The following is a 16,022-nucleotide window of genomic DNA, read 5'->3' as shown; positions in this document are numbered from 1 at the left end:
ATTTACTATCTTCTTTTAAAGAAACAGTTTCTTTAAAGCTGCTGTGATTTGCACTTGACACCCAAATGATCCTCAGTATTGAGGATGAGGGTTGGAATTAGGTGGTCTTCACAGTCCCTTCCAACACAAGCCATTCCATGATTCTATGGTAGAAAAACCAGAGCCTTTTCTTGTGGCTGAGTAATAACCAAGAGACAGGAGTTTCAGTGCTTGTAACACTTGACTTCCTGGTGCTTCTCTCCCATCCACAGCAACAGGGATACCAGCTCTTAATTCAAACCAAACATTACCAGGGCTAGAAGTCAACTAGGGATAGAACCTCCTGACACTGAATAAAACCCATGCACATCAGTAAAGAAAGGCATACATCTTTCATTTTGAGAAATGTTACCTTCCCCATAAGTTGAAAATTATGTAAATTATATTTTCCTGGGATAGATATGAAGAAAAACAGATTTTCTGAGCTATCTCATCACATGTTCTTTGCCATTCTCCAGTCACTTTACATTAGTTAATAATTATTTAGCGAAACCACACAAGGAAAATAAGCTGTTCATTCTGACCATACGTCTGTGCCATTACAGAAACAGCAGTCCCTGAATCTAATTATTATGAAACGTTATGTACAATTGCCTGCACTGCCAAACATCACAGAAAGAAAAGTAACTTAATGTGAAGGAGCAAGATTCAGGATGGGAACGATTTCAGGAGTGGAAAAAGATGTACAGCGATTGAAAGGACTTTATGATACGGACTTTACAGTTCTTATGTGTTTATAAATATACACATTGTATGTTTCCCCAGGATTCGTATCTCCCGGGCATGCCCAGGCATGCCTGCTTCCCTGCTTCCCCGCTCCCTCCCTGATAGGCTGAAGAAGCTGTGGAGAGGAGACAGCTGCCATTCGCCCTTTCCTTCCCCGGCTCCTCCCACGTTCCTCCCACTTTGCCTGTGTCCCTATCCCGATTTGTTCCCCCGTTTGTCTGTCTCATGCTCCATCCCATATTCTAGCCCTTTCCCCACCTGAAGCCCATAAAACCTCTGGACACCTCAATAAAGTGTTCCACTTGCATCTCTACCTTGTTTCTGGACCCGTCTGTGCTGCGTCATGGCCCCATCCCCCCTCGGACCCTGGCAACTTAAGAGCTTCTCAAAAGCACAAATCTTGCTTGAATATTTCACTCTTTCATGTTTCAAATAAATTTTAAACATTTAGATATAAAACTCAGAGGAAATCAACGTTGCTAGTAGCTGAAGAAACTACACTATGTCAGGTGCTTATTTTCAAATCTCCTTTGAGATAGCACAGATTTAAATAACTCAAGGGGCCTACGCTTGCATTGGAAGGGGAGGACGATAGGTATAAAGCTATATTCAGTTTTGTTTCAGAAGAAAACACTGCACCCAGAGAGGGACTCAGAACCAGATCCTTGAGCTCCCAACACAGCAGACACATTTCTTTGCAGTTCTATTCTGGTCTCTTCCTCTGTGAGGAAGGGACCAGACATTTAAGAACTGGAGAGTATTTATGGCCTCTCATCCTTCATTTTTTTTTTTATTTATTGATCAATCCAAAAGCATGAATGCAGCTGTCACTCGACAGGATTACAGGAGGAATGAGAGAGAAGGTCCACATGGTCTCTGATGTGCCCAAGAACAGCGCTGAAGGATTCTGTCTCCCTGTCCTGGAAGATAACCTCCTTCCCCATGTGCAATTTGGAGCTCAGAATACTGACAAAATACAAACACTCCCTGTGAGTGCTGCAATGTTAACAAAACAACATGTTGCTACAGTAGGAGAACAAGAAACAGAATCAAGGAAGCCAGTGATGAACTGGCTGACAGCTATGAACTGGGCCATGATTTTTCATTGTTTAGATACATTGGTCTGTACTTCCTCTGGAAAAAAACAGTTCTAAGAAACAATAAAAAGAAGAGGTCATGGAAAATAAAGAGCAGGAAGAACAATAAGTAAAAGGTAATATAGTAAAGGATGAATAATTTACTTTCAAAGAGCCATATGCCCATTCTGTGTGTCACCATATCAAGTACATCAAACCTGGAGGGTGACAGCATTTCATGAATCTTTGCTTTCATATATTAAAGGCCTTCTGGTGAAGATGGAGTTATCTGAGTTACAGATCTAAACCTATTTAAATCCAGCTGGCTCTGGCATTTGTTTTGTGGGGAAGCTGGCAGCAGGCTGGAGCACAGGGAGCTGTGCAGCCCAGGGGGTTTGTCTTACACATCTGTGTGTTGTTGGGGATACAGGAGCAGAGGCCACCCTGCCGATGCCACACTGCTGCCACCTCCAAAGCCTGACGTGTGATGTGAGCCACAGAACATGGTTAGAGCACTGTCCTGCCTGACAGGTGCACCATCAACCAGCTCCAACATGTGGTCCTTAATTTGGATTACTGAGTTACCCGCAGCAGATCTTAAAACATCTGCAAAAGAGACATGCTTTACTGGCTATTTAAGTACCTATTTCTCAACAAGTGCTCTTGCAGTGGTGTTAGTCCAACTACATTATTCTTCTGCATACTTTATCTGATAGCTTGGAAAGTACTCTTATTATGTTGTTTGAACATTTCTTCATATCACTAAAACAAAACTATAAAGATCTTTCACATGTTCCTGAAGCACACACTCAAAGATCTGCTGAGACACATAAACTGCTTCAGTCTGCTGCTTCCTCCACATCATTAGCGAATATGGAGATAAGGCAGCAGGTCTGAAATGGAAGCAGGTCTGTATCTGTCTAAACAGGGCATCCTTTGCAAAACCCTGCTTTGAAATTTAGCTTAGGAAACTGGCAGTTTGAACACCTCCACTGATAACACTTGTGACAACCCAGCACAGGACAGCTGCATGGACAGCTTACATTGAAACAATTGCAAAAACATTAGGGGCTGGAAATGGTTATTTTATATTAAAAAATGACACACTGGAGCTTATCCTTGCTGCAAGTTTCAGTGACCACACAGATATTTAAAGGCAAAATATATCAGATTTTACCTTTGAGCGAGTTTCTCCATGTTACCAGATTTTTCTTCACCTTATGTGATTAGAGAATTCAAAGCTTACTGGAGATTGAAGTTTTTAATTTGTGGATTTTTTTTAACTGGTTTGCCCTTCTAGACAATCACACATTTAAAATTATTGCAAGAAGTTATGCTTGCACAGAAAATTAGATAAATCCTTCAAATTAAGATAACCTCTTATTTGTTAAGAGTATTTTGTCTGAAACTAGCTCTATAGTTGCTAAATTTTGCACAAATAAAATTCAGAATTATCATATTTTATTACCATGAAGTATGACAGTAGTTACAAAGTATGATAGTATTTTATAGACAGGAAACCACAATGGTAAAACAAAGTAATTTTAAAACCAAAGAAGTAAAAGATGTGTATGTTTGCTCTTTGACTTAAAGCATACTGAATTTCTGCTATTGCAGCTTATCAGATGGACTCAGCTGATCAGAGTATCTGGAAAAGCACATTTCAATAGTGAAATACACTGTTTACAACCCAGCTGCTACCCATCATTACTATTTTACAAGGACTTGCATCAGAAAATACACCAAAGTCCTCACAACCAGTGCTGTTCATCAAACAATAAAATTTATCAATGCCCAGAAATAGAACAACCATTAACTCTGCCCTACATTCAGACACCATCTGACAAATCTGGAAGGTCAATTCTCCTGCAAAAAACCCTGATCACCCACCATCTGAGCCAAGGAGACACCCTGATGCTTACATATATCTAATCTCATTATTTCTAGCTCATGAAGTAAAATGCACCATCATGCACTCAAATGTAATGAAGTGACAGGTGTGGAGCGGCATTGATTCCTGAAAACATCAGCTTCAATATTCGCCTCTTCAGACACAAGTCTGTGAAAAGCTGAACTGAAAAGAAGAGTGTGCACAATTTAAAGTCAAGACACTCCCTGGTTTTGTTGATAGTTATTGAGAAACAATAAGAATGGAGGTGAAAGGCTTCAGAAAGCAACTTGCACATGCCAGCAAACTAGTATGACAACATCATGTAAAACAGTCACTGAGAGACATATAAAGCATCAGGAAAGAGTAAATTAAAAAGGAGAAAACCAGATTCATTACAGGTTCCAAAATATCCACAGCTGCTAACAATTCAGAGGATCAGTAAGGGATCCTGAGGGATTGAGTAAGGAATCTTGATTCACTCATCCTATCAGGGCCACAGAAATGGAACCACTGAACTAAAACAATTAATGAAAAATTACTTAGCTTGTTTAAGTGTGATCAATGTCAATCAATCTTAGTTCATGCCACCTCCTTGGCATGCCAGGAATCTCCCCTGAAGATGGAATAAATTCTCTCAGCATTTCTTCAGGCATGGGGATTCTAGTAAGTTTCCCTACTACCTAATGAAAAAATGCAATTTTGCAAGTCGCCATTTTGCTGAGAGCCTGCTATCTACTCTGTGTGTTACTATGAAATTGGAGATGAAAAATTGCATAAGGCTATGATAGTACTTCTGAGCAATTTTTTTTGGCATATGTCTTTAGTTTCACAGGTTGCCTTATAATTTATTCCTGAACAATCAATGTCTCTTTATTTTTTACCATCATTACTGAGTCAGGAACAGTGAGATACAGAGAGACAAGCCTAACCTAGCCTAGGCCTACAGGCATGGCAGGTTTAGGAGACAGAAAAAAACCCCAGCCCTGTGGACAGGGAGAGCTGAATAAAGGGGTCTCCTTAGGCTTCAGCTAATCTTTTTGATGATAAAACAGTGACTTCTGCAAATTTGCTTCTATTTTGTGCCAGTTCCTTGGGTAAGAAATTTTCTGCCTGGTAACATACTGCGGGGACCAGAACTGCTCCAGTCCTCTGCCTGGTGTCTGCACAGGGGGTGGAGGGGGGAGGTTTCTTGTACACAGATTTATTCAGGTCCTTGGCCCCCTGGTGGTCTAGTGGTTGGGATGCGTCGCTCTCACCGCCGCGGCCCGGGTTCGATTCCCAGTCAGGGAACTCCTCCGGGCAGATGGAGCTCGTCAGCCCTGTAAGGCCATCCATCTAAGAGAAGGTCACTCTAAACAAACCCACGCCCTGAGGACCTCGCTGCCGCCATCTGAGCTCGCTTGGCCCCAGCAGATGAACCTCAGGATTAAAGGGTGGGCTCAGTTCAGCGCACACTGTGTCTCACCTAAAAAATCCACTGCTCGAAGGGTAATGACCTTTCCCAAATCTTCGCGAAGACTGGCCATGATGATGATATTCAGGTCCTTCTCACTACGTGGCACACTGTAAAAGTTATTAAACCTCTATATGTTTTCTCAAACCTTGAAAGGTTTGGGGGAATTTCATATAACATTTAAGTAGACACCTTTAAGTCCTCAGAGAAATAATGTAATATCTGTCCTCACAGCTATCACTTCATCAAGGCTGCACAGTCTGCATGAAGGGCAGTAGTTACTGGTGACAGTCCTGAAGTGCCAGTCACATTTCTCCTCTATCTAGTCATGATTTTCCACTTTGGTATTTCCTCTAGGGCAATTTCTGAGGCTAGACCTCCTTCGCGAATTCCTCTTGACCCTTTCTGTAGCATCCAATTGCTAGTTTTTTACTGTTTCTACACAGTATGTGAGGCTCTTAGGAAGCTTTAGGAGCTTCTCCAGCTCAAAAGTCTTCAGAGCCCTACCAGGGTTCCTATGTATATTTTGGAGATCCAGACTGTACAGTATTGTCCCACAGGAACAGATACCATGACACAATGTTCCTGCATGACAGTTTGCACAATACATGCAATAAAAATTAAAAAAAAAAAAAAGAGTATTAGCAGTTTAAAGTCTGAGATAAATGCAGTCTTTTTCCTTTACTGGTGCTTTCTTAATTGCAAGGCAACATATAGGAGTGAGATGTGTGGCTGTCTAAAGCCAAGACTCAGGCTCACTCCCAGTGTTGTTCCTGTGCTAGGCTGTTCCCCCTCTGAAGGGGATGTCCAAGGATCAGTGAATCAGGCAAATAGACCCAGCCTTTGGGCTTGGTCAGCACTCTACTCACATCATATTTTCAACAATCCATCTTCCAAATGAAGGTGCAGGAAAATTGCCCGTCTCCCCAGGGTGAACTGGGAAGAGGTCAAATCCTCAAGTCGTCAATCAGTTCTTAGGTAGCAACTTCCCTGTAAATGTCAATGTCTTGGAAGAAGAATCAGGTACTGGCTCAAACACAGCAGCATCTGGCTTTTATTTGTGGTGTCCTGAGAGTTAAAACAAGTGCTAATTAATCACTTTCATTGCTATTTCTAAATATTTCCCCAAATTAATACTGTAGTGGCTTGTTTCCAAAATGAGAGAAGGACAGCTTACTCAGATGGAAGCATAACTTAGACCAGTAACAAGTAGGCAAACACAACCCTGACTTTTCGCTGCACTGGACATTAACTGTAATACAGTAAATATGCAACATTATCATTAGTGCTCGCTCCATTTCCTCTAATGGAGATAATAGCAAATACAATACCCTCATTTCCTCACTGCTGATGGCAGCATTGCTGGACTCTCTTGGCTGTAACTTGTCTTGAATATGTGTGTTGCAAAAGGAGCTCTGTACTCAGCTAAAACAGATCTCGAAACATATTTTTGGCAAAATAATTCTGAATCAAGGTACTGATAAATAAGGTTAGTTTGATAATAAGTCCCATTCTGTTTCCCTACCAACAAATTAAGCACAGTGATAACAGGAAAAACTAGTTTAAAATCTCTTTACAAAAAACCAAGAAAAACAATCAAACTAGTAAAATTGCAAAGCTACTCATTCAAAACATCTTCACATTCTAAACAGATTATCTCAGGTGGGAAAGCATTACTGAATATTGCTTCAGAAAGAGCACATTTGAAATGCATTTCTCTCCTAGGCAGAGGCAGCACTTCAATAGGTTTCTTACACAACACTTTACCTACTTGCTTATTTGTTCTTGACAGCAATGTGATAGAAAGGTCTCCCAGAGCATTCATGAAACTCTTGTTAAAATATTGTCATCAAATAGAAGAGAAGGCCAAGACAATTTCCCATGGGGTCATCTTTGTACATAATGTGTTAAACCACCCATCTCCCAGAGGATTCACCTTCAAGCCACACAAACAAATTTTGAAGAAATAAATATCTTGTGTCTGTACTACATCAAATGACAAGTATTTTTTAATTTAAAAAAGCCAACAACAATGTCTTAGGATGGATATTGTTATTTTTTCCTGCGAGTCATTAAGTTGTATGCCAAGTCCATGGCAATACTTCCAGTTCAGGGAAGAATGTACAAAGTTGACCTGCAAAACACATCTTCATATCAGTCCAACCGTCAGTCCTTCCTGCCTTCACTGACTGCAATTATAAGAAGGTGCAATGCAAGCAAACATTATGTTATTCCTCCTCTGTTTGACACTCTGCCTTGATATGTAGGGTTTATTATGCATATGAGGCATGACTTATTATGGAAGTCCTTTTAGAAATAATGTTAGAACCTCTATTCTGCAGTCTAATACAACCTCTATTAGACTGGTTATTTATACTCTTTCAAGAGGCTACAAGCAAGATCACAGCAGATGGTATATGATTTTCATTATGGAGACGTATCTCTGAATTTTTCCTCATGCTGTCATTTGCCTACACAAAAATAATTATAATATTAAAAGTATAAATTACTATAATAAATAGTAAAAATACAGTTGTATATGTTCTCTTCCCTTACTGTGAATTCAAGTGTACTGTGAAACTCTTTGCAATAATCTGTCCCTATTATAGTATCCTTTTGAGTCACTGTCTCTTACCTTTCTTCAGAACAAGACTTCACAAGGAGTTCGGAATACCTGTCAGTTACACAAACTTTGTGAAATCAGTTGGTAGAAGCAGTGTATCTGCTGTGACATTCCTTATGTAATTTTGTGTATCACAGAAATATTGCTTTGAGGCTTTTTGAAAGTCCTTTCATTTACATATCCATCTTCAGGCCAGCCATTTTTTATAACTCATGAAGTACAGCTATTGTATATGTAGTTAGTAATTATTATGAATACTGTCATGTTGAATACTATATTAAGTATATATAATTTTGTCACATCCACAAAATCAGTTTAATAAAGCAGATAAAACTGACACCATGGAGGCTTACATATCAGAATATATTTTTGGCTCTTTCAGAAAACAAAATATCTTTCAGTTAAGAAAAAGTAAATTTCAGTGGTTTAACAGATGAGAGAGACCAATTTGTAATTACAGCTTCGCATCTATTTTAGTAAATTTGTTTGTATAAAAACCAGATGTTCTCAGTGTTATTTTAAAGTTCTTAGATTTATGTGCAGCACGCTTGCATATCAGGTACACATGCAAATGTCTTATTCACTTAAGCTTAATTCCAGAGGGGCCTTTAATTGGAAATGGATGAAAGCATATACCTGATTTCTGAACCATGCAGAGCTTCATATGTACAGTTTGTGCAAGGCCTACTGCCATATGCCATGCAGTTGTCCTTAATATGAAATTTTTGACATTAACAATTTGTAAGCAAAGACTGTATTTCACAGAAACCTAGTTACTCAGGTATCTTGCTAGGAGTGATCATAGCTGAAGATACCAGAGGAAGTAATGAAATGTGACATATGAGTGCACAAACACCACTGCATTAATATTCAGGTGGTAGATCTTCAACTTTTGATCTAAATAGCTTCAAAACATTTGGTATCTAACCTAATTATTACAGTTAATGCAATTTGAAAAAGCCTTTCCTTTGGTGTTTATCAGGAACAGGACAGGAACCAACAGTGCTATGAAATACTATTGCTTCTTGGATGGAGAGCACTTAGCAGTGTCAACACCAGAGCTGCAGAAAGGCATTCCTGCAAGTCAGGCTGAGTATGTGGCTGGTCACACAGAAGAGTAGGTTTTCCAATTTATCCTTATCAACAAGCCAAGTCAAAATATTGCCCAGTCAAGAAGGGTAGAAAGGGCACTTTGTTTTGGTTTGGTTATGTCTTACTCCTCAAGGTGACAGGACACCAGAAGACAGCTGCACTTGCAAAACCTTCTTCTTCTTTTCATGTGGTCAAGGGAAGATCAAAGATTTTTATCTTCCAGTCCTTCTCCTGACAATAAGAGGATTGTCTGAAACAACAGCAGCTAGCACTAACGGCTGCTCTGATCAGAAACATGTAGTTTTGTACTTATTCTTCTGGTTTTCCTTTGTAGGCCACAGTTTTAGGTAACTAGGTGGACAGCTAGGGAGCACACTGAACAAGGTTTCATGACAGAAGGACATCAGAGAGCAAAGCCTGCTGCTGGGTAAAGTTACGCTATCAGGAGTTTTCTGAGAGGAAACTAGCTTAAAAAAGATGAAGATCATGATATAAAAAACTGGTCAGGAGACAGGGTGTCCATTACAGCCTCAGTCAAGAGGCTGTAATAATAATCACATAAATATGTAATGTAACAATAATCACATTTTGCATGTGATTTGCACCTGCAACCCCTTTGAAACGACTGAAGTGCAGAACTGCCCAAAACATGATATGGAAAAGTATAAAACAAGCAAAACACAACAACAAAAATATAGGGAGGAATATGGCAGGCAATGTAATATAATATAATATATCTACAGAGTAATTTTTCCAGGATATTTTAAGCGATAATCTTGTAGGGAAAAGGTATACTAAAGACTTGGTGTTTCATCCACCAAAAAAGGGCACCAAACACTCCAAGATCTGCTTTATCGCAAAAATCAGAATGACCAAGACAGCTTTTTAATGTTTTGAGTCACTGGCAATAACTACTCTGAAAAACTCCCAGCTCAGGGACACAGGTATCCACACTACATTTCCTGGAAGATTCAAGTTCAGTTTCTGTGAGTAATCCTCACCTCCCAGGCAAGCTTAAGGTTAACAGTGCTCCAACACTACCTCAGTGATGAGAGATAGCTGAAGAATTAGCACAAAGAAAGCAAACTGGTTCAGTGTCTAGGTTTTCTATGCTGTGTTTTTCCTTGTGTGGATTGCCATAAAAGCAATACAGAATTTCTCTTGCATATAGGCAAACTTTCTTCTAAGGAAGAGAAGAAGTAAGTGTCCTCAAAATAGATTTCCCCAATTACATTTCAGATGGTGCTCTTAACTGCAGAGAGTTGCTGTGCCTCTTTTGAACTCAGTGTTCAACTGCCTCTTACTCCAAAACATTGCCATGCAAATTTCCCAAAGTGAAGAGTGTTCCAGAGCACAAATGAAATCTGAACTTTGAAATCAAAAATCTCTGTGCTTTTCCTCCTGTTCCTATAAGTGTGTCAGAAGAGGAATGGCAAAAGTGTATTCTCATACTGTCAGGAAATACAATACAACGTCATAATCCTTAGCAAAGAATTGCAGCTGGAACAGCAAATTGCTCCTTGTCTTACAGTATCAAGCATTGGTCCTCTTAATAACAACCAAAACCCACACTGAATCTGGCCTAAACCTGCAAGTTACTGAAATACTGTTTTCAGCAAACATACTGAAAATTGATGAAAAAATTTACATTTCCCTTTCTTTCCCCATCAGAAAAGCAGAGGTTGCTGGGTTGCTTTAGATCAGAACAACTGCTGTTTCCTAACCACATCCTTATGGATATCAACACCTGTGCCAGGAACAGACTCAGAAAACCACTCTCTACTGCCAGAGGGAGACTGGAAAACACCCAGGATTCATCAGGGAATGGGGAGACATCTGAAGATACAAATGCCTCCTCTAATGAAATGGAAATCTTTTGCAAAATCTAAAGAGAGAGTCAATGTTCTTCAATATCTACAACTATGCATAGGATTCCTCCTCTTACACACAGTACTCCCAAGATTTGTTACTATTTTAAACAGGTCTTTATTCTGTGCTGTTATACCTAGGCATCCTTGCCATTCTCTTCATTTTCCACAGAACTGAGCTCCAGGTTTCTTTCCAATTTGTCCACTTATTCTTCTTAACAGTGTGCCTTGCTAAGTATATATTGGTAATGTAACACTTGCCTTGTTCAAAATTTCAGAATTTTATGATGCACCTTGATTAAGTTCACCTAAATCCGTTGGTTGCCTCTATCTCCAGCAAGCACAACTCCATGGCTGTATAGAAAACATGAAACCTCTTCATAATCTTTATACATTGTACGCTTTTCTTTGAATGCCAAAACCACCAAATACCTAAATGAATTCGCTTGTGCCTCAGCCTGTCCTTAGAAGTCTGCCTACCTCATTTGGCCTAAGCTCTAATTGTCAGACACACCAGTGCCTCAGGAACTGTAAAATATACTTGCAAGCTGCACATTCATAGTACGTTCTTACCTACTAACATACAGCTCATTATCAGACAGATCAAAACTCACTGAAATGAATAGAAACATTTAATCTAGGTTTTCTCTCTCAAACCTGCAAATTGCTTGACTGCCCTCAGGCTCTGCAACCACAGCTGAGAATTCAATGTGCTCCCTGTGAATTTGAGATAACAAGGAAGTGAACAGAAGTGTAGCCATACAGTGAAGATTGAAATGGTAGAAAATTTAAATAAGATAATAGAAATAGAGGGGATCCCACATATAACTTCAGGAAAATCCTCCTATCTAGACAAGATAATAGCCAGTTATAAGAAAACAAACTATTGTAAAATGTGATTGGAAATTAACTTAAAGACTGCTGGATGAATTCAAAACTATATATGGTAGGTATTTTAGTAACTACCCTAACTTAAAAATTAAACTTAAATAAAATGAACCCTCAAGCAGAAAGCTATGACTTTGACTCTAATGCAGAATAGGCAAGAAGAAACAGTGCTTATATTTAGTGACAAAGTACACTTAAAAATCAGAGTAATTTTCTTCAGTTTGACCAGCTAAAAAATAGATATCTCTTACAGAAATGTGCAATAGACTTTTTGAGAGCATTATTTCAAGGATTATTTGAATATCACAACATCAATCACTCATTCTGCAAGAATGGCTCAGGACAGAAATGATGTGCTAAGATAGACTGCCCTCAAATGCATCCTCTTTTAGGATGTTCTGAGATGTCAGATAGCAACAAAACCTGTTCTGCATAGCACAGCAAAAGAGCTAAAAAGATGAATGCTGATTTGACCTAGTTTTGTACAAACCTTTCATCTTATGAATGAAGCTATCTCCCAGCTTGAAGAATAATGGAAGAATAATGGAAAAGTGCAGAAGAGAGAGAAGAAAAAAAAGGATAATTTGTCCCCCCATGGACTGGGAACACCGGATCAACTGTAAACAACAGAAAGAAAAATCATGAAAAAGGACAAAATGAATGCAGAGGTCTACAAAACAGTACTGGCTTTGTTATTTTCTCTGATCTTGGGAGGACAGATGTTGGATGTATTTATGATGGTTTGTGACATGAAGACTAGGATTAATTTTCTGTGTTCTGCTCTGGCTGCTTGATTAATTCTTGATAAGCCCATCAGAGGTAAGCTTATAGGTACTGAGGTATTATAAAAAACAGACAGACCTAGAAGCTTTATGGATTTTCTTTTTAAGAAAGTAAGTCCATTTGGTTTAACAATTTCAAAAGGAATTGAACAAGGAATTGAACAAAAAATGCTTATGTGCTTTTAATATCCCACTCTCCACTTTTGACTAAATCCTTTAGACTTGTCTCAAAAAAACTTTGCTATATAAAGGCATAATATCTCCTCATGTCAGTGATCCACTGAGAGGACAGATCCATAACTAGAGTAACAGCCCTTAAAAAGGGACTGATAAAACAATTAGTCCAAGAGAGCTCAGCAAGAAGAAGGCTGAATGCTGTTTTTTCTAAGAGCAATTAGTAAAAATTGCATATGTCAAAATGCCTGTGGTTGTGCCAGGAGGGTGTTCATTAGCATTATCTATTTTGCAGATTGTACAAATATTTGGTTTTAAGAATGATCTATGGACATGTTTCCCTTCATTTTGGATAGATTATTCTGCTGCAGTAGCATTTTCCGGTTTCTAACAATAATTCCTTTTCTTCTCACAAACACCATTCTGTCAAGTTTACTGCCCCAGTCTATCACGGTGCTTTAGCTGGGCTGCAAAGATCCCAACCTGGGAATTGACACTTCCACGGCTTTCCAGCTTTGTCTTAGATGTTCAGTTTCAGCCATAAGAGCAGAAGCGGATATAGTTCATCCTAGCTAGGGATCTAGTACAAGGATCCACAGAAATCCAAATTATTGCTTACATATAAAGGTGAGCTTTTTAGTTTTCACACATCACTAATCCATTTAGTTCAGCCAAGTTACTACAACTCATAGAAACTGAAGATTTTCATCTGGTTTCTGGTTTTTAAAATAAAGAGCTGAAACACCTCCTGAAATATCTTTCAGCAGAACTTGATCATCATCTTTCTTTTTTTTGCAAAAAGAATGTTAAATAATGTAGAACTATCTTAACTGGAGCACTTCAACTGAAAGAAAAAGTTGGTCATAAAATAATAATCTGAACCAATTTTAAAAGTTTATGCAAATACATTATGCTGTGAATTAAAATACATAATTTAGATTTCTTTGAATAAGAATGACTCAGCAAACATCAGATCATTCAGAAAGTAACATGAAGTGAACATGCATGGTCTTGCAGTATGTGTAGTTAGTGTAGTAAACAGTAGTTCTCACATCTTATTTAGCGTGAACAGGCTTACAAATAATACCAAACCATGATTTATAGCAACTTTTTACATTGAAGTATTTTGTTACCATCCCAGGGAAATATGCCCAAATTGGCCTGTTCCTTCTCTGAATTACTGATGTAACGAGTAATCTCCTCATCTCTAGACACCTTCCACAGAGGTCAGTCATGACAGCCCGTTCTCAGGGACAGCTTCTCTGGCACTGTCTCCTCAGATGATCTGTACAGATCCTTCAAATGAGCCCTTCAGGCTGACCTCTCTTTTCCCCATGTGGTCAACAGCTGTACTTTATTTGAAAAGGCTGACAGTCTGGAAGTATACCAAAAGTCAGGCAAGTTCCATCTGCACTACTTACACACCTCTGACTCCAAGATCTTTGCAGTCTTTTTGCTACCTGGCTGCTTTACCCCAAAGCACCTTCATCTGCTGCCGACAACTACACAGCGCCACTGGATAAAATCCAAAATATCACCTGCTGACTCTGAAGTCAGACTGTCAGGCACAGCAGAACACAAAATCTTTAGTATCCATCTCTCTTGAGGCCTTGATAACATCTTAGTTTCATAAAGTAAAATTGCCTCTATATTGTTACTTGTCTGAAAGCCTTCAAGAGTCCCAGCTGGAATACTTTTTCCTTGTCCAACATGTTCCCTTTCTTCTGTTCTGGAAGTGATTGGTGCTAGTATACAGACTAGATATTTGAGAAATTAATTTCTTAAGTACTGTCCCAGCATCTGATAGCTGTTTTGGAGAACGTCTGGTGTGAAGTTAGATGGAAGAGCTACAAGTGACTAAGAAGAACAGATAATGTATGGAAACATTTTATGTAGACACTAGGAGCCTTCATCTTCTTGCCTCAAAAATCTTTATAACTTTCTGAAAGTGACAGAATGTGAAATAGCTGTATAAAATTATTTGAAAATCACAAAAAATATAGAGGAAGAAGGTATATTAGAAACTGCATAAACTACTGGCACCAATTCTTATTCTGCTTTCTCTCAATATTACTTTCATTCTGAACATGTATATGCAATATGATGAGCAAGAAGAGTTGGTTTTTTATTAGATATGTTGCAATCTACACTATGCACTTTTCACAGTAGTCCACACTTTGCATCATAGAATATCCTGAGTTGGAAGGGACCCACAAGGATCATCAAAGTCCAGCTCCCAGCACTGCTCAGGGCAGCCCCAAGAATCACACCGTGTGCCTGAGAGCATTGTCCAAACATCTCTTGAACTCTGGGAGGCTTAGTGCTGTGGCCACTTCCTTCCAAAGAGCCTTTTTTGTATAAATGCTTCTTCGTAGTGGCAAAACTTGTGATGGGTCACCTTAAGGTAACAACTGCAAATGAAGCATAACTATTTTCATGGCAATATTCTTCAGGAGTCTCTGACTTAAATTTTTGTGACTCTTCATATCAGCTAACACATTCAGCTGATCTATTATCCTTTTGAGATGAAAAGTACTGCACTTTCTTTTGTTTAAGGCTCCAAATAAGTTACTATGACAAACTCGTCAAAACAAAATGAGCTATACAAGTCTCAGTGACTTCAAATTACTTTTGGGGCTAAAACAACCAGTGCTGAATTCCACAGCAGAGACTGGACAGAGCACACATTCCGTTGTAACAGGTGACTTAGTGCATTAAAAATGTTGCCATACAAAGTCACTTCTCGCCCTTCAAAGTGCCACTATCTTAAAAAAAATTCAGTACAACGTTATCGTTTAGATTGTCTCCAGTAAACTCTGCCTCTTTCACACATAAGTATTTATTGAACCACTAAAGGTGAAAGATCAGGTGCTGAGTATATGATGACAATACTCACAGCAACAGCCTCCAGAATTTGTTTAACAGCATCAGCAGCATCTCGTTCACTGTAGTAACCCTTTTCCACAATCCTACAGAGAAAAAAAGGATTAAGCATTAAGGTAAATAAACAGTGCACAGAGGTTTCTTTTTCAAAAATGAGACAGCAAGCAATCAATTTTAAATATGACCAGGACTCTAAAGTGCCCCCAAAAGACTTAAAAACAACCTTTTTGCAATTTAAGTTACCCAGTTAAATGAAAAACAGGAGATAAAATATCAACTAAGTAAGATGCTTGTAATATGTACATACTCAGTTCAAAGGTTCTGGTCTGAATTACTCTCAGACAGAACTAGACATCCTTTAGGAACTGTTTTTTCACTTTTATATTTAACTTAGTTCCCCTCAATTTAGCTAGCCCTTTATGAAACAAAACACACACAGATCTGAATTATTCAAGAGAAAGGGTTCACTAGTTTCAAATTATCCCTCAAGTGAAATGTGCTGAATGTGCCTTTTTTCCCCCCTCAGT

The 16,022-nt window shown here is 38.8% G+C and overlaps 1 protein-coding gene across 1 annotated transcript in view; it reads right to left on the bottom strand.

The window, feature by feature from the left end:
- The window catches only part of CAMK4 (calcium/calmodulin dependent protein kinase IV), a 142,719-nt gene that overhangs the window by 33,616 nt on the left and 93,081 nt on the right, over positions 1 to 16,022 (bottom strand). The window contains exon 5 of the mRNA XM_008921431.2: positions 15,509 to 15,581. Coding sequence (XP_008919679.1) covers positions 15,509 to 15,581 — 73 coding nt within the window. The remainder of the gene's footprint in view (positions 1 to 15,508; positions 15,582 to 16,022) is intronic.

This window comes from Manacus vitellinus, unplaced genomic scaffold (assembly GCF_001715985.3).
Source record: "Manacus vitellinus isolate BGI_N305 unplaced genomic scaffold, ASM171598v3 scaffold_23_pilon, whole genome shotgun sequence".
Classification (NCBI taxonomy): domain Eukaryota; kingdom Metazoa; phylum Chordata; class Aves; order Passeriformes; family Pipridae; genus Manacus; species Manacus vitellinus.
The sequence above is the reverse complement of the archived record's forward strand: the minus strand, read 5'-3'. Positions and strand labels throughout refer to the sequence as shown.